Raw genomic sequence first — 24,144 nt, forward strand, 5'->3', positions numbered from 1 at the left:
GTAATATTTGAATGAACCCTAATGGTATTCCAGGAGTTAATTTTAGATTTGAATTTTCAGATCTCTTATATGATCTATCAAGTTGATATCACTTTTAACTATCCATACCAAATTTCGTGTTATTAAGCTTTGTTTTGCTTAGCTCGGAACATTTTCAGACAGTCATGCATAGATGATATTCGCTCATATTCGGCACATTGATTTGGAATAATAGATATAGATGTCACACTTAAACTTAGGAATTCAGGATTTATACCTATACGAATGCATATCAACCGAAATAAACATTCCAAATCGAACACACCATGATTCCAAATTTAAAAAAAAGTGCAATTTAAAGACGCAATTCGAACCGGTATCCAACGTCAATTCAACACACGTATCGGGGACCAGGTTTCCTTTGGTATACTACGGCCAGAAAGCCAACTTTTTGCCCCGAAATTGGACGTCCAAAAAAAGCTCCCCAAATCAAATGTAAGGAGCTTTTCACCCATCGAACGACGACCACAACACACCCCTCGCAAGTCCCACTATGCCGTTTCAATTCGCGTCGCAGAGAGTAACCACCGGGTCCGCGGGTCTGCTCCAGGTCCGGTCTGCGCTGCGTCGCGACGACGACGTCGACGCCAGTTACAGCAGCGAACCTTTATAAGCGCACCTCTGTCGCAGTTCGGGGATTAGTTCAAAGTGGAAACCATCCAGAAGCGTGTCTTGGAAATCGCACCGTGCGAGAAGAGCTTTTCTCTCGCCCCGCTCCCAACCAGTAAGAAGAAGGATCATCTCATCAGATTGATGCGTTCCGGAAGCTAAGTCGCATTTTAGCCCGAAGGATTTGCCAAAGGAACTCAACGGTGGTAGCGAATCGAGCTCCTCTTGACCAGAAGCAGTAAACCAATCTCAAAGAAAGGATTATAAGATGCTAGAGGTCTTCCTGTGTAGCCGAGAATTGTCGGATTCCGAAGTGGCTGTCGTCGTCTGTCGTTGAATGTGGATTTAGTTTTAAAATCGTCATATGTTCGAACATTGCTAATTTATATGATAAGAGAGAATTGACTCTGAGAAACTTGACAAAAACTAGTGTGACAGAAATAATTCGAAGAAAACCTGTCCGGAGTGCAGTGCCAGTGTGCAAGAGAACTTGCCTGAAGTCAAAGCTATAGAAGAAAATCGTGCCCACAGCTGTTCCAGTACCTAGAACTTTCTCACGCACAAAGTTGGTAGAAGGAAACCGGCCCAATAAAAACCAGTGTTGGTGACTATGAAAGATTTGAAAGACCTTTCGGCACTTCAGTTGAACACTCGCAACGCGGTTAAAGGCGGCAGCAGCAGCAGTAGCAAACGCACCAAATGGAACGTGCCCATCACTGACTTCGCTCGGCTCACCCACAATCCGATCCGAGCCATTGTCGAAGGTTTGAAGATCGCACCGAATCCGGACAAACCACTGATTGCGCTCTCGATCGGTAAGTAATTGCTCACCCCTCATAATGCCCCTCGTCTACTATCAGGTTCAGGTAGTGCCCGTGTCGAATTCCTGAAAAAGGTAAAAGTGCTTGTTTTGAAACGTCCATTGCCGCCTTTAGTTCTGATCGCACACTGGGATCGATCGCTATTGTTGACGGCCAAAATGTTTAATAAGGACTGTATTAAATAAAGTGACCAGACGTCCCGCATTTCGACCATTCGTCTCACGTTAAAAAGTGCCCCGCGAAATGTCCTGCATGCTGCATCTCACTCAAATTATTAAAATGTATTGCATTTTAAAAGCAGTTATTATCATTTGACGTTGGATAAGCAAACACATCTCACATGCATTTTTTAAATGATGTCTAAAGAGTTTACAAGTTTCAATTATGAAAATGGTTCATCCGTTTCCTTTTAAATGTTCGTTTAAAACAACTTTTGTTTTGTTTCATACAAACCTACAAAAAATCAGCTTCAGATTTTATCAAATTGTACAGCGATCATTACCTTATTGTTTCAAGCATCTCTGTGACCAAAAAGATTTGTCCAATCTTTTAGATAGATATGTTTGTGAGATTAACAATATTGTCGAGTGAACATCATTTTGAATGCGTCTTCCTCATGTTTTTACTTGACTGTTATGACTTTTCCTCAGAGTTCTGCTCTCGATTCCACATGAATCCCTTTTATGAATCTGTAATAATCTTGCTCTGGGTTCAGTGAAATAAGGCACAGCGTAGCCTCGGAATCTCGCTCAGGATTCCTTGAAAATAATGCAAACGATTATGTTAGAATATAAACTCACTGTTTGGAATTTTTGAAGATATTCCGAAATCTGTTTTTTTGTTAGTATTGCCACAGATAACAGATGTTTATGCTAGAACAAAAAAATCTGAAAACTTGTGTAAATATTTAAATCAAACCTCCTAACAATCACTAGCGCCGTCACACACCGAATTGCCTCAACCAGTGGTGAATATCAGTATCTTGAAATATTTCATATTCACCACTGACATCGTCATGGGAACTTAGCGATGATAGCGCCACCACGATGTTGCTACTTGTGTTGCCATTCAAAATCACCATTAAATGTCTTACACAGTTTTACAATCGGACTTCAACGTTTGTTATCTGTGGTATTGCCTAAGATTTCTAGCCAAAATTGCAGTTCAAAGCCAAACACGTTTAAAATTCATCTTTCAACTGTTGCACACAATTGTCAAATAGTTGAAAATTTCAAAATATCATGCGACTTAGGGATGGTACACAAATTATGTCACGCTAAATTTCAACTTTTTTGACCCCCCCCCCCTTTGTCACGTTTTTTGTATGAGTCCTCCGAATTTTTTGTAAGGCTTGTCACGCTTGGCTTGACCCCCTCTCCCCATCGGAGCGTGACGTAATTTGTGCATGACCCCTTACGCCCTTATTCTAGCACACGCTTCAAATTTCAAAGTGCTCATAGTTTGACAAAAAAAATTGAACTACAGAAATCGTTTATCTTTCGTTTTCTTCTTGGCATTAAGTCCCCACTGGGACAGAGCCTGCTTCTCAGCTTAGTGTTCTTATGACCACTTCCACAGTTGTTAACTGAGAGATTTCTTTGCCAAAGTTGCCATTTTTGCATTCGTATATCGTGCGGCAGGTACGATTATACTCTATTCCCAGGGAAGTCAAGGAAATTTACATTACGAAAAGATCCTGGACCGATCGGGAATCGAACCCAGACACCTTCAACAGGGCTTTGCTTTGTAGCCGTGGACTCTAACCACTCGGCTGAACCTTTAGGAAAAACCATGAACATAAATGGTCACCGATAGCATTACTTGCGTAATTGGACTCGCAACTTCATAGAAAGTACTTTGTACTTTAAATAATTTGATTTCTTTAGTAATTCTTAAGTTCCGTCTTTTAAGATGTATTTTTCAGAACAGTATTATGTGCAAAACGTCTGATATCCACTGGATACGAGTAACTGACACTGAAGAAGACTGCAAGTGGTAGTCGAAATACGCGTATCTGTCAAAGATAAGCATTTAGGTGCGGAATTAAAAGGTACACGGTACTCCATCTACTTTTAAGTTTCTCTATTTGAGATTCTGCTCAGAGGATTCGAACATTCATTAAAGAGGTGTTCCATGTTACTTTTTGTGCGTCTTGACTTTTTGTCATCAAACAGTTTATTTTTACAAAAACACTTCCAAAAAATCAACTTTGTTCAAAATTTTAATAAAAAGTAAGCCAAGTTAATTTATCCCATTGTTGAATTTTACGCATAACTGTCCCGCTACTGTATTTCTACGCATAATTGCAACACTATACACAAATAGCAGCGCTGATGTGGAACATAACATTCAGTACACAGTTTTTATTTGGCTATGATGTTATAAAATCGTTTTGAATATCTTCTACCATTGGTTTTACATCCCATGTGGAACATAACTTGTTCTTTTTCTTTTTATCACTAGGGTGCATTCATTTTACGTGAAATTTGATGAAAATTACCAATTTCAAAATACTTTTTCACATCTCAAACGTTTTTGAATGACTTGATCACATGCCATGTTCTGGATACCCTGTTCCCTATGAGAAGTGACCATCACATTGAGGGTTCTGAGACCTATCTTGTGACATATAAAACGTCATTAATTTGCGGATCAAGTCTAAAGAAGAATAACTCAACATGTTTTGGATGACCTAGCCACATACTGGATTGTTCCGGATACCTGATTCCCCGGTGCAAGTGGCGAATCTATTTAAGGATCTAAAACTTAATTTGTGACGTATCAAACATCATGATTTTGCAATGTCCATAGAAGTATCAGATCATGGAAAGATTTGTCTCGCGAATTCAGAGTTAAATACATCCTCCGCAAAAGAATCTTGAAATCGCAGATGAGTTTCTGTCAAACCTGCTGGAAGATTCGATAAAGTAATTTATCGCCTTTACTAAATCATATAAACTCTCTAACTTACTATCTTTCTTTAATTCTTTGTCTTGGAATTACGTCTACACTGGGACAGCCTGCCTCTCAGCTTAGTATTCAATGAGCACTCCCACAGTTATCAACTTAGAGATTTCTTTGCCAAAGTTGCCTTTTTCGACATACTCTATGATACTCCTGCGAAGTCAAGGAAATTTCCATTACGAAAAGATCCTGGACCGACCGGGAATCGAACCCAGACACCTTCAGCATGGCTCTGCTTTGTAGCCGCGAACTCTAACCACTCGGCTAAGGAAGGCCCCTCTCTTTCTTTCACTATCTCATATCCCATTGTCAATCTCGTAGCAAAATTTACCTTTTTCTCATAATACAAACTCTTGACTGTAAAGAACACGCTATTTTTTATACTATTGCAATGATTTTATTTGAATTTATCACAAACCTGATCAACACGAGGCATAAACGTGCACAATTAAAAATCTTTAAACGCGTTTTTCTAGTATCATGTTTTGGAACATGAGATAATAATGCGTATAACAGCAGTGAAAAAAAAAGAAAAAAAAAATGAAGAAAATATCAAATTTTCGCAATTTGCAGTTGCTTTTGTGTATACCAGGTTTTAATATTTTAATGATATGTAATTTATTAGCTTTAAAATTTGAAAAGTTAGTTGTTCTTGGATCTCCTATTACTCAACAATACAATATGTGATCATCCCCGTTATCCTCTCAACTTTCAACACTCGACCACTTAAAAACTAGATTAAGAGACATCCAAGTTTAGGCAGCTTCCAGAAATGACGTGCTACGTAATGATAAAAAACGTTTGTCTATTAAGGGATGATACACAAATTATGACACGCTAAATTTCAACTTTTTCGACCCGCCCTCCCTTAGTCACGCTTTTTTATGAGTCCTTCAAAAAATTTTACAAGGGTTGTCATGCTATGCCTGACCCCCTTCCCCCCCTTGGAGCGTGACATATCTATTTCGGATTCAGAAAGCCCGTTTGTCTAATAGTAGGAAACACAGACAAACAGACGTAACGCTGATGAAATTTCATCGACCATTCATTTAACGATCATTTCTTATTCTTTATGTTACAAAACTCACAGTCACAACTAGAGGCGCGCGCATCGTTTTTATCTTCGCTCTTCGTGTTTGACGTTTCACACTACCGCCATCTGCAGGTCTTTTCGTGCAACATGCTCACCAGATGATGATGTTGTGAATTGGGCGATGCACTTAAAGAAATTTGTTCTGAGTGTTACGTCTGTTTGTCTGTGGTAAAAATGCATGAAAGAAACTTCTCCAAACAATATATAATATAACGATGTAGTTAAAATCGAAGATTTGGGCGCTACTCGAAAATTGCACGAGATCGACAAAATATAACACAGTACTCTGGTACGGTATTGTGCCGCGCGCAATTGACCGTTGCATAAAATCTCCGCATATCGTTCCGCTTCATGCTGTCTTAAACTCTTGAGCTTCAGCTTCCACAATTTCTTCGTGCTGCCTTTTCTTGTTGCGGTAAATTGTTTTTTTTCGGCTCTCTCTGACCTGTACTGCTCTCTGTACTGTCGGATACCGGCCATGAGCATACGGCTTTTGGCGACAATCTTCATGTCTGTCACTCTCTGGCACTCTTCATCAAGCTAGTCATTTCATCTTCGTCGTTGATTAGTTGCCACTTCACTTCCCGCGCCGTTGTTGTCACCGCTTCGTGGATAGGGGTCCAGGCTTCCCAAATGTACCGCCTCACGATAGTATTTCGACGGCTGTCATCAACTACTTCCCACGACAGCCTTGTGAAATGTACTATCCATGGACAGCCTACCATGAGGTGGTCATGCGACATGCAACGATGCCGTCTTGTACAGCACACGGCAGTTCGATCACATTGCCTACACGAAGCCACAAATCAACCCAACTTTGACTTCTTTTTTGACGCAAATCGGCTCTTCCGTGGGATAACCCAAATTAAGGTTAACTGATATATATCTATCATTAGGTTGTTTCCATTTTGACAGCGGCAAAACAAACAACTCAGTGCAAAATCTATCCAGCGTTAGCTTTTGAAGTCTCCGTGATGGGTTAAAACAACTTAATGTTGGGGTAAACTCGAAAGAACCCAAATTTGGCTTATTCCATTGAACTTCGACGATGGGTCGGTGCGTCTCTCTCTGTTTTTGACAACATTGCTGTTGCGAGAGAGGCAAACCAACCCAAACCGTGGGTAAAAACTAAATGCAGTTTACCAAATTTTAGTTAAAAAGATCTTATTTTTGGTAGTCTGATTTCTTCGTTTGCCAATGACAAGCTCGCTTGTTCGTTCGTAACATGTCTCGTACACCGAGCGTCGTACTGGCAAAATGAATATGCAGTCAGAGCCTCTCGGGTTCTGTATTCTGCGAAATGTTATACGTCACGCTTAAACTTTTTTACACTATTTTTTTTGAATAATTCAAAACGTTTGCTATGCATTCACTAGACAATGCACTCACAAGACGAACATAGTGTTGAAAATATCATCGCTTTATAATCAAATTACGTGCATATCCACACTTGTGTAAAATGTTGTAATCTTATGTGTTAAAATGTTGTAATCTTATGTGTAAAATGTTTAGCATGAATCTCAAGTTTCATGACAGCACACGACAGCATTCTCACGACAGCTGGCTCGATTAGCCGAAGACTGTTTACAGCCCTTCGGTGGTTGTAATGTGAAATAGTCTGTTCGGCGTTCTGCTTGCCATGTTTGATGCCAAACTAGGGCCCACAGGCTGTTGACATCTCCAGAAAACGTTGCTTATTCCCAAGCTGCTGTGCAGCTATCCCATCAGACAACAAGCGTTGGATATTGGAGCGCAACGTTTAGTTTGTTCTGAAACTCGTGACGCTGGATAACCGCGCCCGAATTTCAGCTGCAATGAGATAATGATATGAGTCGATATTAGGTAACGAAAGTCCTGACATCCATGACATCTGAGAAATGTCGCCAATCAACCAGCACGTGGTCTATTTGGGAGCAGGCATTGCCATTCAGATGTCGCCATGTGTGTTTGCTGATTCCCATCCCTTTAGCAGCAGCGAAGGTTACAAGCCGCAGGCCATTATCATTTGTAACGGGATTAAGGCTTTCTGTTCCAATGACGGTAGGAAGAAATCTTCTTTCTCGATCTGCGCATTTGCGTTGTTGACTATCTTGACATCTTGTTTTGGGCACTCTCCGTAGGCCTTAATCTATTGAAGAACCCTTCATTCGCAACAGACAGATTCGCTTGCTTACCGATTTCTACCGTATAACTCGCTTGGCTTCCCAATCACTATAAAAGCAACTCCATGTTCTGATCTGTTACCGCCGCTGTAGTAAATATGATACTCGAATGAATTGTTGGCGATGGTACCCACCGCTCGGAATTCACGATCCACGTTGGGCCAGCGTATTTGCTGGATAGCTGCCACGTTCACGAGCCAGGAGCCCAACACGGGCTGGTTCATTCAAACTTCTCTCATTCCAAGTTCCGACTTTCCAATCGTTGTCCTTTATTCGTTGCCGGGTCTAAAATCAATCCGATTGCTCTACTCTTGCCTTTCTTGGTTGGTGAAGAGTCTTCGATGGGCCACTTAACCAGGGTCGCGCTACCTACATCGTGCTAGAAGGGCTGCCTCCTTGGTGCTGACACGGATACAGTATTGTCTGATTGTTTTTTTACGTGTTGACCACGGACATAGCTATCACATGGTCACCTTTATCAGGGCTTTGGACCTGTAGTTCTGCTTCTCAATAGTTTTCAAGTTCCTTCGACATGCTGCTATGGTTAGTCGTCATTGCGCTTGCGGTGTCATCAAAAACTGTGTTACACTGTAGAATTTTGTATTATACATAAACGGTTTGACGGTATTAAAAGTTACATATTTTTCTTTTGAAATTTGACTCTCGACCCAATTTACTAACTTGTTTTTCTGACAGAGAGCTTCGTTGATGCCCAAGCAGAAAGTTCGTTTTTTCTCGGCGTTTGTGCCGGGGTGATTTTTTTTGTGCAATGAACATGCTGATAAAAATGGATTACGGTTACTCAGTCAAGTATGGACGATCAATTTGTTGAGCACGTTTCATGCTTCTATTTTTGAGTGTACAATATATTATGAAACGTTTTTTCATCATGACCTTTGTGTTTTACCTTAATTTTATCATTATAAAAAATCCTTTGAATGGTTCGACACTAAAAAGTCGACTTAATCGTATGTTCACGTTGTTTTTGAGGTTGCATGAATCGCATCACTTACCAGGTGAATCTTGATCATGCTGCTATGGACCCCTCCCCACTAACAAAAATGCTTCCCATGACAACCATGGAGATTCAGAGATGATATCGGTCTCTAGTAACAATGAATGTCACACTAATATTCCTTCCCTTCCCCGATAACCGCAAGCACGTGGCCGGGCGCTGTTATTGACTTATAATGTTTGGAGTTCTCGAAAGCGTACATTGGAAAATGAAAAGCTACATCTGTTGATTCGTTGTGCAACTTCGATTATTCTGGTCAATAACGGGTAGCAACTACGAATTGTACGGTCATCATGCTTATGCTTATGCTTAATTTACTAACTCATTTTTCTTACATTGTGATTTATATCACAATGCATGTAGGCAACACGTTGCACTAGATTTTTAAGCATTATTACTAAAATAAAAGTTTCATTTTTTTTTTTAAATAAATGCAAAATATATTGAAAGTTACAATAACTCATATAGTTTATCTGCAAATCAGATGCAGTTAAACAATGTAAATTTAAACAGTCGACGGATCTAAATTTATTTCTAGATATAAAGACAGAAGAGAAGAAGTACTGCAGTTTCACAGCTGAACAGTTCGGTAAAACTGTAAAACCCAATTATACCGTTAATTTCTAAGAAAAATATGATGGCATTTGTACAATAGGCTTTAAAAGTCAATACCTTTTGATTGCACTGAAATGAACGTTGAAGTAATAAGAACCATGAACAAGTTTTTTTTCGATAGAGATTCCAGCCAGTCGAGTCGACACCCTCGCGACACATTTGTTGGTCGTTCGGGTCCGGTTATGTGCCATCACGAAATTATTCCATCTGAGCGACCGGTTTTCATCGATAAGTAGGCAAATGAGCGGCACTCAGCTGGTTGGTTTGGCTGGATGTCGGTTTGGATGAGCCCAGTTGGATGAAAGACACAGTCGATTCGCTTGATATCGTAATGGCTGAGAAGACAGAACCTTTACATTATTTTTTCGAGCATATTGTCGTCAATTACAAACCACGGTTCAAAATTAATGCATTTCAAGGACTGCATGACATCGGTTTATTACGATTTTACTGTATTGTACATTTCTCGATTGACATAAATTTAAAAATAACGAGGAACCTGATCAAGGCTTCTCAGTGGATGTGCTGGGAAGATTTTATTGTCATAACACTGTGTTGGGTAACGGAAAATTCCAGGAATATAGAAATATGGCGCAAGGATAAACTTGCATGGTGATTGCAGATGTAGAGTAAGGTCGTCTGGATTGTTTTTCTGTTGTGAATGTGATGAAATAACAGAGGAGGATGTCTTTATTTTGATTGCAAATTAGCTCTTATGAAACGATTTATTTCCTTGGTACAATTTGAAAAGAGGTTTTGCACAATACGAAATTCATTTTGATCATATTGGAACTTCAATTCGTCCTGTTTACCATTTAAAGGGCAAGCATTTCAATTTAAAATATACAAAATTCTATTTGGACTCATTAGCTAATCGTTACCGAATTATAATTCATTAGTTATTTTAGTGTTAATGAACACTTCCACAGTTTATCCACAGAGAGCTTTTCTTTGCCAAAGTTGCCATTTTCGTATTTCGTATATCGTGTGACAGGTACGATGATACTTTATTTTAAGGATACTCAAACAAATTTCTTTACGAAAAGATCCTGGACCGACCGGGCATCGAACCCAGACATCTTCAGCATGACTTTGCTTTGTAGCCGCGAACTCAAACCAATCGGCTAAGAAAGACTCCATTGAATTTGGAAATTTGTTGATGAAGGTTCTTGCATTTCCTTCATAATTTTCATTCTGGAAGTTCCCTAGCACTCCAATAACACTGCGGAACACGTTTTTTGTCTCCAGCACCAAAATACCGCTATTCACTTAATTAAGGGTTGCTGAATCCCTTTTGCCGTTTTCAGAAAATATCATAGCCACGTCTAGTTTTTGAGATATTGACTGTTGAAAATGCAAAAAATGACTATTTCAGCCAACTTGCATGCAAGTTTGCAGGCTTGTAAGTAATATATTGGGCTTAATTTGCCACAGAACTCAAACTTTATGTGTATAACAATACTTATTATCAAAGTTTTGTAATACTTTCGATGCGGAAAAGTTATTTTTTGATGGTTTAGAGAATTGTTGTATTTTGACATATAGAAGAAACGAAGAATTTTGTATAGAGACTGCAAGCACAGACAAACAGACGTCACACTCTCACCGATGTCCATCGACCACCTTTTTAACGGCCGATTCAAATATATGGTCCGGTGGCCAATCCACCACCCGCAGCACTCGCATCGTTTTTGTTCGCGTTTGACGTTTACACACTACCGCCATCTGTTGGTCCATCGGCCAAAACACATCGATTTTAGCATTGGGCGTACCATGTCATCGTGACTATGATTTTGATCGGGATTTGTTCTAAGTGTTACGGTCTGTTTGTCTGTGCTGCAAAGCATGTTGAAAAAATCGGTTTAATCAAAAATTTAATCGCGCAATTTCAATCAAATTATATCTGAAAATGAAAGTTCAAGTTCTATTTTGCATGTTTAGCGGATTAGATTCACAAAAAAAATTTGACAAATCGTACTTTAAATTTTCATGTTAACATGAATAAAACCAGTGTTTTATACAACTTTGGCGACCTGTAGCTAACAATTGTGACGTGCTGGAACATTTCTGAGAATGGCACCAGATTTCAGCAACCCCAAATCTACTTAGAAGACACATAATTTTGATCCTTGAGACACGCAAAAAATGTCATTTTTGTTACGCTGTGTAATTTCAAGACTACATCCGGGTTTCGTTCACAGAATTGAAAATTTTTAAAAAACTGAAATAAAACTATAACTCATTTATAACTTTTCCTGAAAATCTTATCAAAAACTGATCGAAACAATCGTGAACGTTGATGAAGGTTAAGGCAGCAGACAAACAGACGTTACTCTGACGAAATTTCCATCGACCACTTTCACGATTTTTTTTCAAATTCGCTATGTTACAAATCTCATAACAAGAGGTGCGCGCATCGGTTTTTCTTCGTGTTTGACGTTTCACACTACACGAAACAGTATTGCTTGCAACATGCTCACCAGGATGACGATGGTCTAACTGGGCGATGGATTTTAAATAAATTTTGTCCCAAGTCTTACGTCTGTTTGTCTGTGGTTGCTATAGAGCCCCTTTTGGCGAATTATTCGGCTGAATAAACGGCCTACCCTCCGAATCTCTTAGGTGAGAGGCACGATAAAAAGAAACAAAGTATTATATCCGAAAAATGACACTTGGTAGTGGCGTCATTCCTATCGCAATCTCAAACGAGTACAAGAGAAAGCAAAGCCTGCTCTCTTTTACTATCCTTCTAGCCCCATGCTTGGCGATAGGAATGACGACACATGTTTTTGATTGAAAATCGTTGCTTACACGTGGGAATAGCCTACCTTGTTGTGTATACCGTGGGTGAGAGGCAGGGTTGGGGAAAAATCTTGAAATTCACTCTACAGTAAGCCAAGCAAAGCCAATCACAGTCAGCGAAGCCAGTGAAACTTACGGCCCATCGCTGCTGTAGGCAAAAAGCCTTGCAAATAGCAAAACACCCGTTGCTAAGGGCAACCCAGAATTACTGTAGAAAAATGTTCTATTTCCCGCTGCATTTCCCGCATTTAGAGCCTTCAATGACACTCATGATTTAGAAAATTCGTGCACCCAACATAGGCTACTTGATGAGAATTCACGTTTTTGAACTACTGTACTAGAGAGCCACGTGATTTTCGCGAAAATTCAAGCCTACTACTATTACCATTCCCAGCACTGGTGAGAGGTGTCTATTGCTCAAGTTTCTGACGTGATGTAACATATCTGAGCATCTTAGGACTCAGCATCCCCCAATTTAGTGGATCACAAAATTTGATCTTTTGGACAAAGACAAATTTTGCTACGCTGTCTTATCATAAACCCAATATAGGTAATTGATAATTCAATCCTGTTACAACTACTTTTTCACAAACATCATGCTTACGTCCCCAGTTCTACCGAACTTGTCTTTTTTGCTCGTAGTGGCCAAAATATTTGCATTCCCAAGATGCACAAAAAAAAACGATGACACTGCAAATGAAGACGCACTGCTAGCCCCAGGGAACATACCTTACTTATTCCCTAAATATGATGAATTTGCAAGTCATTAAACACTTCGCACTCCTGTACGCCCAATGATGGAACTTGTTTTTCATACAGCATTACCCACGGGATACCGGTTCGATTTGCGCATCTGATCATACGATCAGCAAACGGAGCACAGAGGTCCGGTTTTTTCAAAAAATCTGTCCGAAAACCTAATTTTCTAATATAGTTCTAAGATGAAAAAAACAAAGTTTTTGCTCCAAGACTCGACTAGTTTGATCTTTGGGCCTTGAAGAATCGATTATAGAAGATTCTTCTAGTCTTAAAGGCCCAAACGCAATGATAGCGGAACGGCAACGGAATGCGGAACCGGTTCGCCAGCATGTATCACAACATCTCGACTGAGCTGACAACGAATGAAATTGAATCAACACAGAGTCGACAAGCTGATTATAGTTCATGCTGGCGAACCGGTTCCGCATTCCGTTGCCGTTCCGCTATCATTACGTTTGGGCCTTAAAGGCCCAAACGCAATGATAGCGGAACGGCAACGGAATGCGGAACCGGTTCGCCAGCATGAATCACAACATCTCGACTGAGCTGACAACGAATGAAATTGGATCAACACTGAGTCGACAAGCTGATTATAGTTCATGCTGGCGAACCGGTTCCGCATTCCGTTGCCGTTCCGCTATCATTGCGTTTGGGCCTTAAGGCCCAAAGCGGAACCGGTTCGCCAGCATAAACTATATCATGCTTGTCGACTTAGTGTCGTTCGTTGACAGCTTAGTCGAAATTATGTGATTCGAATCATTTCCGCTTCCGTTGCAGTTCCGCTATCGTGGCGTTTGGGCCTTAAATCATGTTCCAAAACACTTTTCTTTTCTAAAAGTAGTAAAATATAGCGATTGCGAAATTTTTGCCATGATTTTTTGAACTTGGACCACTGTACGGGTCAGCAGTATAATCAGCGAGGCTACCCGATAGGTGTCACTGGGATTATCGGCTGCTGCTCGGTTCGGTTTATAGGTTTTGCCTCGAATCACGCCACTTTTTGGGGGTCAGTATTCGACACAGGGTGCAAAAATCTGCGTCCAATCGATGGATGCAAAGACAGCGTCAGGTTTTGGTGTTTGATTATGTTGATGCGATGGCGGCCGGCAGGTTATTAGGCTGGGGACGTCAACCGGCCCCCGGAGACAATGGCACGTGGAGCGTTTTTTTGTTATCTCCTAATGCTCCTTTGCTGGATAAAGTTTCGTATAACCCGAATAACCTGTTCCGCTAGACAGCGATCGGTGGGTGGACATACTTTCGGCTAGTTGAAATTTATTCATTAGTGATAAAAAAATTCGTTGGCGGCTGATAATTTAAGCACTCGATCGGTGGATGGGCGTAAATTGTTCTGCTATGCTAGGGCAAGGTGGCCGGTCCAGCTTCTCGGTAAACTGAAGTGAGAAAGTAATTTCTTTGAATTAGGTGATTCTTCTATGAATCTATCTGATAAGGAAATGTCTGCAATCGTTTCCATTTAATTTTCCTAGATTATGCTGTTTAGTCTCAGTGATCGACATACGACATAGATGTGTCTAAAAAATTTACTAAACCCAATATAATATCTGACGACCTCAGTCACAGATAAAACAGATGTAAAAACTTTAGAATCAAATTTCTTCAAAATCCATCGCCCAGTTTTTACACCCATCATCATCTGTTGAGCAGGTTGCACGAAATACCGTTTCGTGCTACAAGAACTGAAGATGGCGGTAGTGTGAAACGCAAACACGAAAAACAATACGCGTGCCTCTGGTTGTGAGATTTGTAATACACACTTAAATTATTTCACCGACCTCAGTAAAACTTTTCGACGAGAATCCAACAGCTGAAAATTCGGTAGTTTTCAACGCCGAATCTCGGTACTTATTTTTACCCAAGATTTCGGCACCCGAATTTTTTTGCCAAGATCTCGGACGAAACGTTTACCGAGATTCGGTAAACGTTTACCGAGATCTCGGTAAAAATGTTTACCGAGAATCGTTCAAATTTATGAACGAGATATCAAGCTGTTTGGTTTCTCGGCGAAACCGTTTAAGTGTGTATAGCGAATTTGAAATGGTCGTTAAATGAGTGGTCGATGGAAATTTCGCCAGTGTTACGTCCTATTTGTCTGTGCCTCATTTATAAGACATTGCCAGAAACAGGTATTCAAATTGTAGGCAAGGGAGTTGAAACTGAAGACCGAGTGGCTCGACTAGAAATGCGGCTTACTTTTCAAAAGTTTTCTAAACCTAAAATAACGATAAGCTTCTCACGCTATGTCTGAATCAGACAATTTCAAAAATCGAATGTACATCGGATTTTTTCTTGCTAGAGATCACTATTTGGTCTATATTTTCATAATCGGAAGGTTTTAAAATATTCTATCGGTGAAATTTTTTCCATACATTTTGTATGAGCGGATATGCGTCGAAACTTGATTTTCATGGGATTTAGTATGAAAAATGGCTAAAAAGTGGAAAAAACCAAAATTTCACCGATGGAATATTTTAATACTTTCTGATTATGAAAATATAACCCAAATAATAAACTCTAGCGAGAAAAAATCCGATGTACATTCGATTTTTATAATCGTCTGGTTCAGACATAGCGTGCCTCTTGTGAATCACAGTCATCTATCCATAAATCGATATACTTAACTCAAAACAAAGTTAAAAAATCATAGTAAAGGTTGGTTTTTATGGCTACATTCTATGATGATCCCGCAGTTGCACTGATTTTATACTCTATAATTCAATTCCTCCAAAACTTCTTCCCAACTCCCATTAATATTGAATAGACTAACAGATTTCTCAGGAGTAAATAAATGTTCTAACGAGTCTCTAATCAAAAAGTCTCTCAGCTCATCGGAGTCCTAATGTGCTGCGCTAGCGCTCACGAAAATTCTGAAAGCTCGCGCTAGGTGCTGTTCTCCCGGGGAGACTCGTCTCATGCGCTGATGACGCTGCGGCTCCTCACCGGTATCCGAGTTGTAAAACAACTCCTTAGTAACGAAGAGCCTCTACAACTCACTTCATTATGCAGGTGTATAGATGGTCTACTTGATATGGTCGAAGACTCGCGATCCGAAAGTTAGTTTTTCGAGCCTCGTTGAACAAATTTGTCATCACTTCAATTATTATTGCGCTGACTTTCAAGCAGCACATGAGACGGAGCGCATGAGACCGCATTCAGAGTTAAGACCCAAGAAAAATTAGGTACACCAAAAAAGATCTTACAATGTATGCGTACCAAAGAGTCTGCAAGCAATGAGGTTCCTGTACATATGGCTATCGAATCTTCCAAAAAAAATCAGAAACGGTAAGTTTTGGTTAGTTATTTTCTTCGGCAAAGTTGTTTATTTTCGGAAGTTACACAAACTTGCGGATGTTTGAATTGAATTGAATTACTTATTATTGAAGGGATTTTTTGCCGTAGGCAGGTTCATCCCCAGACTTGCGGAATTTATACAAACATACCAACCACTTACAGCTCACCGTTTTTAGTTTAAATCGAAAAATCTTTCGGTTACTTACTTTTATATTTGACAAACCCTCTGAAACTTCCCGGAAAATGACTGAAATTTGATGAGCTCAGTATACACAAAACTTTAGGTTATTTGTAGTTCGTCATCCAAATTTCTGCCAATTCAGCCTACCAGAAACTAAGATACAGATCCCCAAACTTGGGCAATTTGTATTGAAAAACATCGTTTGGTTACTAACTTTCGTCATCGACTGTAGTTTAATATCAAATATATTTTGATATTGAAGCATTCAAAAATATTCAAAATGTGAATGTTTTCGAGAATTCACGTATGGCTAAATAGGAAATTACTATAGCCATAACTGGTACACTTTCCCTAGATAACAAATGATGGTGGTGCGCCAATTACTGAACACGGCAATATATTTACAAAGAAACTAAGTTCTTCAAGAAAAACCATGTAACATTATGAAACCATAATATATTATTTATTTCCATGAAAAAAAAGAAATCCTTTCAGATTTGCATTTGACTTCTGCATAAGCTATTATATTGCAGGGATTATTTAGCGCATGGCTTAATAATTTGGGTGTTGCGTAGTTAAAATGCATACAATAGATTAATTTCACTTTAAGTAGGGTGCAGAACCACTTGGGCACTTCATTGATTTACTTTGGCATTTGGGTTTTTTTCGACCGAATTGTCTAAAATTTGACAGTAAGAAGCACATCTGTACGACGCATATTGAGATTAAATATCAGCTATGTAGCTTTCAAAAAACATCACTGCCGAAGTGAATCAAAAGTGCCAAGAAACGATCCGGCTCCCTACTTGATTGGATAGATCAATGGGTAACAAATTGTTATTAGCTGGAATGCAGTGTAAATTAGTGTTCAACATTAACAATAGGCTTTGAGTTTAATTAAATCTATTTAATATTTTCAGAATAGTGGCAAGTGTATAATATTTTGGTGGTGTGCAATAATTGACAATCTACTCTAATTTAGAAGCGTTCTAAACATTGTTTAAGGTCACGGAGAACTATGAATCTCAATATAAATTATATGTCCAGTGAATTTCATGAGTTTTAAAAGTGCAGTCATGCATTTTTCCTATTAGTGTCTCAAGAAGCATGAAGCTCATGCTCACGGAGCATGGATTACCGCTTCATGATTGACCAGAACAATCGAAGTTGCACAAAGATTTAATTAATGGAGCTTGGGAATAGCTAACCATTTTCAATGTGCACAAATCGAGAGTTTAAAAGTCAATAAGCGCGCCGGACACACCCTATGCGGTCATCGAGGAAGGGAAGGAATGTTAGTTAAGCTATTAGTACACTATGACAAATATTTGGCTTGGATTGATACAGAGCCAAACAAATGTTTGACATCGCAAAGATTTTGTCAGTGTTGAAACCGATGTTTGTTCATTGAGCATTTGACGGTGGAATTCTCTCTTTAGGGGTCATGCACAAATTACGTCACGCTCCGAGGGGGGGGGGGGAGGTGGTCAAGCCAAGCGTGACAAGTCTTACAAAAATTTCGGAGGACTCATACAAAAAACGTGACAAAGGGGGGGGGGTTGGAGGGGGTCAAAAAAGTTGAAATTTAGCGTGACATAATTTGTGTACCATCCCTTATCGCTCTTCAACAAAACTTGAAAACAATGGTGTCACTACCTGTCAACTTTGACAGGTACTGGCACCGTTGTTTTCAGATTTCCCGAAGGAGGGAAAGGCTTTAGACAGTCATTGTTACTAGAGACCAAATATACCTCTGCATCTCCCCAGTTGTAATGGAATGGATATTGGGTTAGTGGGATAAGGTGGAATCCACGATTAAATCACGCCTAACCGGCCTTGCGTGTCATACCGTGAGTTGCCATAAGAGACCGTGCTAACTGGTGACGTCGCCTTCGTATCGCTTTGCACTAGCACACACCCATCGTCGTTTTTGTGTAACAGCTTTCTGATGCTCATTGGGTATGCTTGATTGGAACCGCGTTTGACAGTTCAATCGGAATCCTTGGTTTCAGTATTCGTGCTTCTCTTTATAAACAAATTCTCTGTCCTTGGTTTAAACTCAGATTTTGGGAGTATTTTGTTTTCAGTGACGCTTCCAAAATATCCAATGAGTGTTAAGCAAAGTAAGGAATTTTAAAGTAAAGAGCTCAAGTAAAATTTCTCATATTTATGGCTGGTACGCTGTTCATATGCACTGTGCAAAAGTAAAGCTGATTTCATAACGTTGGTAACGCCTGCCGTACAAATTAAATGGAACTACCACTTTTCCGAATACAGAGAAAACACAAAACCCACATTTGAGTATTTTTTAACTTATTTTTTGGGAGAGAGAAATCTCCCTATTTTATTCGCTCCTTTTGTCAGAGAGCGAAGAGCAAAACAACCCAAAAACCGAACCTTTGTGCGTTACTTAAAATTTGTGTAAGTGGTATAGTACTGGAAATTGAGTTATTTGATCTGCCGGTTGAGTGAAAAGAACTTAGCCAGTAGGCATTTGTTCGGATGGCTGCAAAAACAACTTCTTCCCATCAACTCAAAATTAGTTTAACGCACGAACCCCCCGAATTGAGTGGAATGACCTAACTTTTTAATGCTTCATTTTCTCCGTTTACGGAAAAATGTGCCGCTTAATTATTCAGCTAGGAAAAGTGACACTTCTCTCATACTGGATCAGCTATCAAAATTACTTTGGTAAAATGAGAAATTTTACTTGAGCGCTTTACGTTTCAAGCCTGATTTGCTATTGAAAAGGAATCGCTAAAGAAATTTCTCACCGTTCGTGTGTACGTCAAACATGATCAAATGTGTCAAAGTTCAATTTTGAACACATTCCAAAAATTAATATTCATACAAAACGACCCAGGCCAAACTTCAAACCGACTGATCCTTATCAGAAAGTGAGGCTGCTTTCGGCGGTCATTAGCTCTCGTAAAAAGCTGTTTTTATAAATATTATTCTTTGGGAATTTCTTCTTGGATTCTTCCCAAAGTAACCCTTTTGAATTCTTCGAAAACTCCGCCGGGATTGTTCTGTTAATTTTAGGATTATTTGTGATATCTTTCTAAGTTCTTCTGGAAATCCCGCTTCCAAACCATTTACGGGTCCTTCTGATATTTCTTCCGGACATTTCTCTGTGATTCTTCTGGATATCTTTGTGTGATTCTTGCAGAAATCCCTCTGTAATTTTTACGTGTATCTTCTTGGGATTTTGTTTTGAAATCCTGGAAGTCAAATTCTATCTCAAATACTACAGAAGCTTCTGTCGCAATTCTATCGCACCTGATTCAAATTTTCCGAATATTTCTAGAGGATTCTTCTAGGACCCTACTAGATACTATTATGGTATTCCTCTAGAAATTACTCTTGAATTCTTCCGAAATTATTTCTTAAATTATTCCAGAAATACTGTTAGGATTCTTACGAAAATGTCTCTGGATTCTTTCGGAAAATATCTGAGATGCTGTCGGAAATCTTTACCGAATACTTTCGGATATCTTTCGAAAATCCTTCTTTAATTCTCATAAAATGCCTCTGTGCTTTTTGTCAATATCCTTATGATACTTTGAAAATTATGTTAGAATTCTGTCGAATATCTTTAGAGAAATTTTTCCGAGAACTTCTGGGATTCTTTCGGAAATCTCTTTGATGATTCTCTGAATACTTCCCACTAGTCTTTTTCGAGGATTCTTTCATATGTTCTTCCGTGTTTCTTTTTTCGTCCTAAGATTCTTTCGAAAATTCTTCTGGACTACACCAGATTTTATTCTGGAAATCCTGCTTGAAAGCTTCGAGCTTGATCCGTAAAAACTTTTGAGATTCATCAGGAAATGCTATAGGAATTTTTTCTCGGATTCTACCGGATGTTTTTCTGAGGTTCTTCCGTAAATTTTTATGATATTCTTCCGGAAATACCATAGGGTTTCTTCGAAAAATAGGATTCTAGAACTCTTCCGACTTTCTCTCTGGAATTCTTCTGAAAATTCATCCGGGATTATAGGAGGATTTCCGGAAGAATCCCAGGATGATTTGCGAAAGACTCACACAGTGGAAGAATCCACTAAAAGACATCCGGAAGAATTTCTGAAAATTTTCTGGGATGATTCCAGAGCGATATCCGGAAGAACTCCAGAGAGATTTACGGAAGTATTTCAGAAGTAATTTTTGGAACTATTTCGGAGTAACTGTCAAAAGAGTCTTAGAAAGACTTCTGATAAACTGATATATCACTAAAAAAAATCAAGAACACTTCCCGATAAGTTCAATTGAGATTGTTTTAGAATTTCATAGTTTTTTTTTCAAAGAATCGTAGAATTTTTTTCTCAAGAATCTCAGGGGAATTTCTGGAGAAATTTCAAACGGAAAAATGAAAGCAAGATTTCCGTAAGAATTGAGGAGTGCCAGGAGGATTTCCCAACTTTATAAGAGGAATTTTTGGAAGAGTTTCTGAGATAATTCCTTAAATATCACGGAGGGAGTTTTTATAAAGAGATTTCTAAATAGAAGAATATCTGGAAGATTTTCAACAGAATTTACGGAAGTATTTTATAGAGATTTTTGGAAGAATTCCATAAGGATTTAAGAAAGAATCTCAGAAGATATTTTCGGAAGAATTACAGAGCGATCGAAAATATGGCTATAATTATTTCAAAAAGATTTCCAAAGAATCTCAGTGGAATGTCTGAAAAAATTCCCGAAAGATTTTTGGAAGAATCCCAGAGGAGTTTTTCGGGAGAATTCTACAGGGATTTCTGGAAGATTTTTTGTAGAGTCATAAAGAACTTTCTAATGGAATCCCAGAAGCATTTCCGGAATAATCCAAAAGGATTTTTGCACGAACAGCTCCAAATAGATCTATGAATGAGCTACAGAAAAATTTCCTGATTTCAGAAAGGATTTCCTATAAAGGATTCCATGAAGATTACCGAAAGAATTTCAGAGAGATTTTTGGAATAATCCCATAGAAATTTATGAAAGATTTATTGACGGTTTTTAGGAAGAATCCAAGTGAGATTTACCGAAGAATCTCAGAAGGATTTCGAGAAGAATCCCAGTGAGCTGTGGAATCCTAGATGAATTTCCGGAAGAATCTCAGAATAAATGTTACAAGAATCCAAGGGTTATTTTAGGAATAATCTATTGCTATTAAAAATTATCAACTAGAATTCCTAAAACGCTACATTCCATTTATCCTATGCAACAAAAACTGTCGGCGCGATCTTTCAAATTCACTCATCAAACCCAATTTGATAAATAGTACAGCTTTTCTTTGCCCTGGAAAATAGAGAAAATTTTAAACCCACATTAGATTCTCGACTGGTGAGATTCGAGCCTCATAATTATCTTGCTGAATAGCAGCATGTTGACCGATACGGATTGTTGGGCCCGCAGAACTATCGAGTCGTTCAGAGAGCTGATGGTGACCAATCGATCAAATTATCAGCTTGAATGGCTGTTTGCTTCTTTTCATTTATGGCCTTGAAAATTCATGCTGTAGATTCGATTCATCTGTACTTTAAAAATGTAGCGAAAGCTTTGTCGACTTCATTGAATGAAACAATGTAAGAAACATATTAACTAAGAGAAAATTTCCATTGACCGAAGTTCATGTAAATACTTTTAGTCGGCTGTGCGGAAATTGATGAATATGGAAACGAATCACTCCAATGATTACCATAACCAGTCGATAGATAGCAGTTGAACTCAACTTACATCTGGAGAACGAATGCTGCGTGCGAGGCTAATAAACAACGCTATTATTCTTGTTTGTGAAGGATCTGCATGTGAACGAACGCCATTTAAACTACTGCTGTCGATTTACTTCGGTGCACCTCCCAAGTGCAATCTAATAAATCAATAAAATAAACAAAATTCTTGGAAAAATACCCGACGACGGCACGCGTGTGCATCGAGCTTTCAAAAGTGGAGACGGTTGGTATTTTGTTCACCAGAGCTTTGGCGCGACGCACAAGTGGGCTTTTCCAAAGCGTAGCCGACGCTCGTTAATCAACCAATCATCTGACCGGGCGTCGCATCTCGGTGACTTCGATGCTGGTTTGGTTTTTTGGCAACGAACCTGTTTTTCGTGTCCGGCTGATGAATATGTTTGCCGTTTTTTTGCGACTCCTAATTCCTGTTTTTTCTGCTCGTTTGCCCCGCTGACCGCACTTCGCGAACCTGTCCAATTTCGTCGTTCATCATTGGTCCCTTGGTTGGTGGCTCGTCCCGGGATCAACCAATCAGCACCGGTTATTTAAGTTGCGTCGTCGTCGAGGGGAGGAAGAGCAGATTTCGATTTTCACTTCGCCTGTTACTAAGGGGGGGATTGTGCGCGGGCCTTCTCTGCAATGACGTGATCAATATTCGCATTTGCATATGGAAAAAAGGATAAGCGAATTTTGTTTTCGAGCACTGAAATGGCGTTGTTGACGACGTGGATTGAGAAAAACAACTTCGCTCAAGGGGGAGAAGGTCAGATCGCAAAAATAATGAGGAATGTCGTACGAGTTTGTTTACGCGAATGCAGCTTCAGGATTTGAATGTGTGTGCTTTAAGTGGCGACGTTTTGCTGTTGCTACAGAGTTCAATGGATCATGGAACGGAACTGAGAGATATGGCACTTAATGCATGATTGTACAGCATTTTATTGCTGTTGACAACGGTAGCATTATCTTCGACATTGTCGGTGCGGTAAAAGTTAGAAAACGGTTTCTCGTCGAAATTTGATTTCTCTTATAATCTATGCGAGATATATAACTTCGGAAGTAATGCACTCGATTCGCATCCGGATGGATCGATACCAAGAAAAAATCCAACTTCGATGAATTGTATTTTCTAACGATTGGCTAGATATAATAAGATAAATAACAACCGTTTCCCTTGTTTCAATGATCCAAATTATTGAGATTTATTCGACTATTCAAAACGTGATTTAAAAATTTCTTCTCAGATTCCCCAAGAAAAAGTTTTAAGAAATCTTCTGATATTGTTTCCAGAGATTTCTTCAAAAATAGTTTTAGGGACCTTTCGAAACATTCCTCAAGACAATTCTCCACCATTTCTCCCAAAAAAATTTTCTAGCGATGCTTGGAAAAAAATGGCAGTTAACTTCAGTAATTTCCACAGCAATTACTCTGAAAATTTTCCCAGAGACCTTTCCCCAGTTCGCCTTAATGTAGTTTTATCAGATTCGGATGACAGTATCATTTAGCCTTCTAGCACCTAGATCAAAGAAAATCATGTAATTTTTGTTATGATACCTAATAAGAAAGAATGTAAAAAAATTCCCGCTTATATTTCGTCAGAAGACACAATCCTCAAATCTACAAATGAATCGTTCTTTTCCCTCCACTTCCAGGTGAATCCCACAACCTTCGGTAACCTCAAGCCAGCACCGGAGGTCATCGACGCCCTACGCAGCGTGGTACAGGACGGGGTCCCACAACGGTTACGGACCCAGCACTGGTTTTTCCGCAGGCTCGCCAAGCCGTCGCCGATTACGTATCGCACCAGGGCGATGTCACGGCCAACGATGTCATTCTGTGCAGTGGTGCCAGCTGTGCGCTGGACCTGTGCCTCTCGGTGCTAGCCGGGCCGGGCCAGAACATATTGATCCCCAGGCCGGGTTTCTCCATCTACCGTACCCTGGCCGAGGGCTTCGGAGTCGAATGCCGCTACTACGACTTTGATGCCGGACAGGAACTGGAAGTTGACTTGGTACAACTGGAAATCATTGATCGACGCCAACACGGCTGCCCTGATAGTGACCAACCGAG

The 24,144-nt window shown here is 39.5% G+C and overlaps 1 protein-coding gene across 1 annotated transcript; it reads left to right on the top strand.

The window, feature by feature from the left end:
- Nucleotides 1-1,258: 1,258 nt before the first annotated feature.
- LOC110680590 (tyrosine aminotransferase-like) lies at nucleotides 1,259-24,085 on the top strand (the record flags this gene model as incomplete). Its single annotated transcript, XM_021856387.1, has 4 exons — nucleotides 1,259-1,463; nucleotides 1,515-1,543; nucleotides 23,727-23,792; nucleotides 23,846-24,085. Coding segments are annotated over exons 1-4 (540 nt in total), but the record flags the coding sequence as incomplete, so codon positions are not given.
- Between the last annotated feature and the right edge of the window lie 59 nt (nucleotides 24,086-24,144).

Source organism: Aedes aegypti, unplaced genomic scaffold (assembly GCF_002204515.2).
Source record: "Aedes aegypti strain LVP_AGWG unplaced genomic scaffold, AaegL5.0 Primary Assembly AGWG_AaegL5_hic_scaff_1625_PBJ_arrow, whole genome shotgun sequence".
In the NCBI taxonomy this organism is placed as follows: domain Eukaryota; kingdom Metazoa; phylum Arthropoda; class Insecta; order Diptera; family Culicidae; genus Aedes; species Aedes aegypti.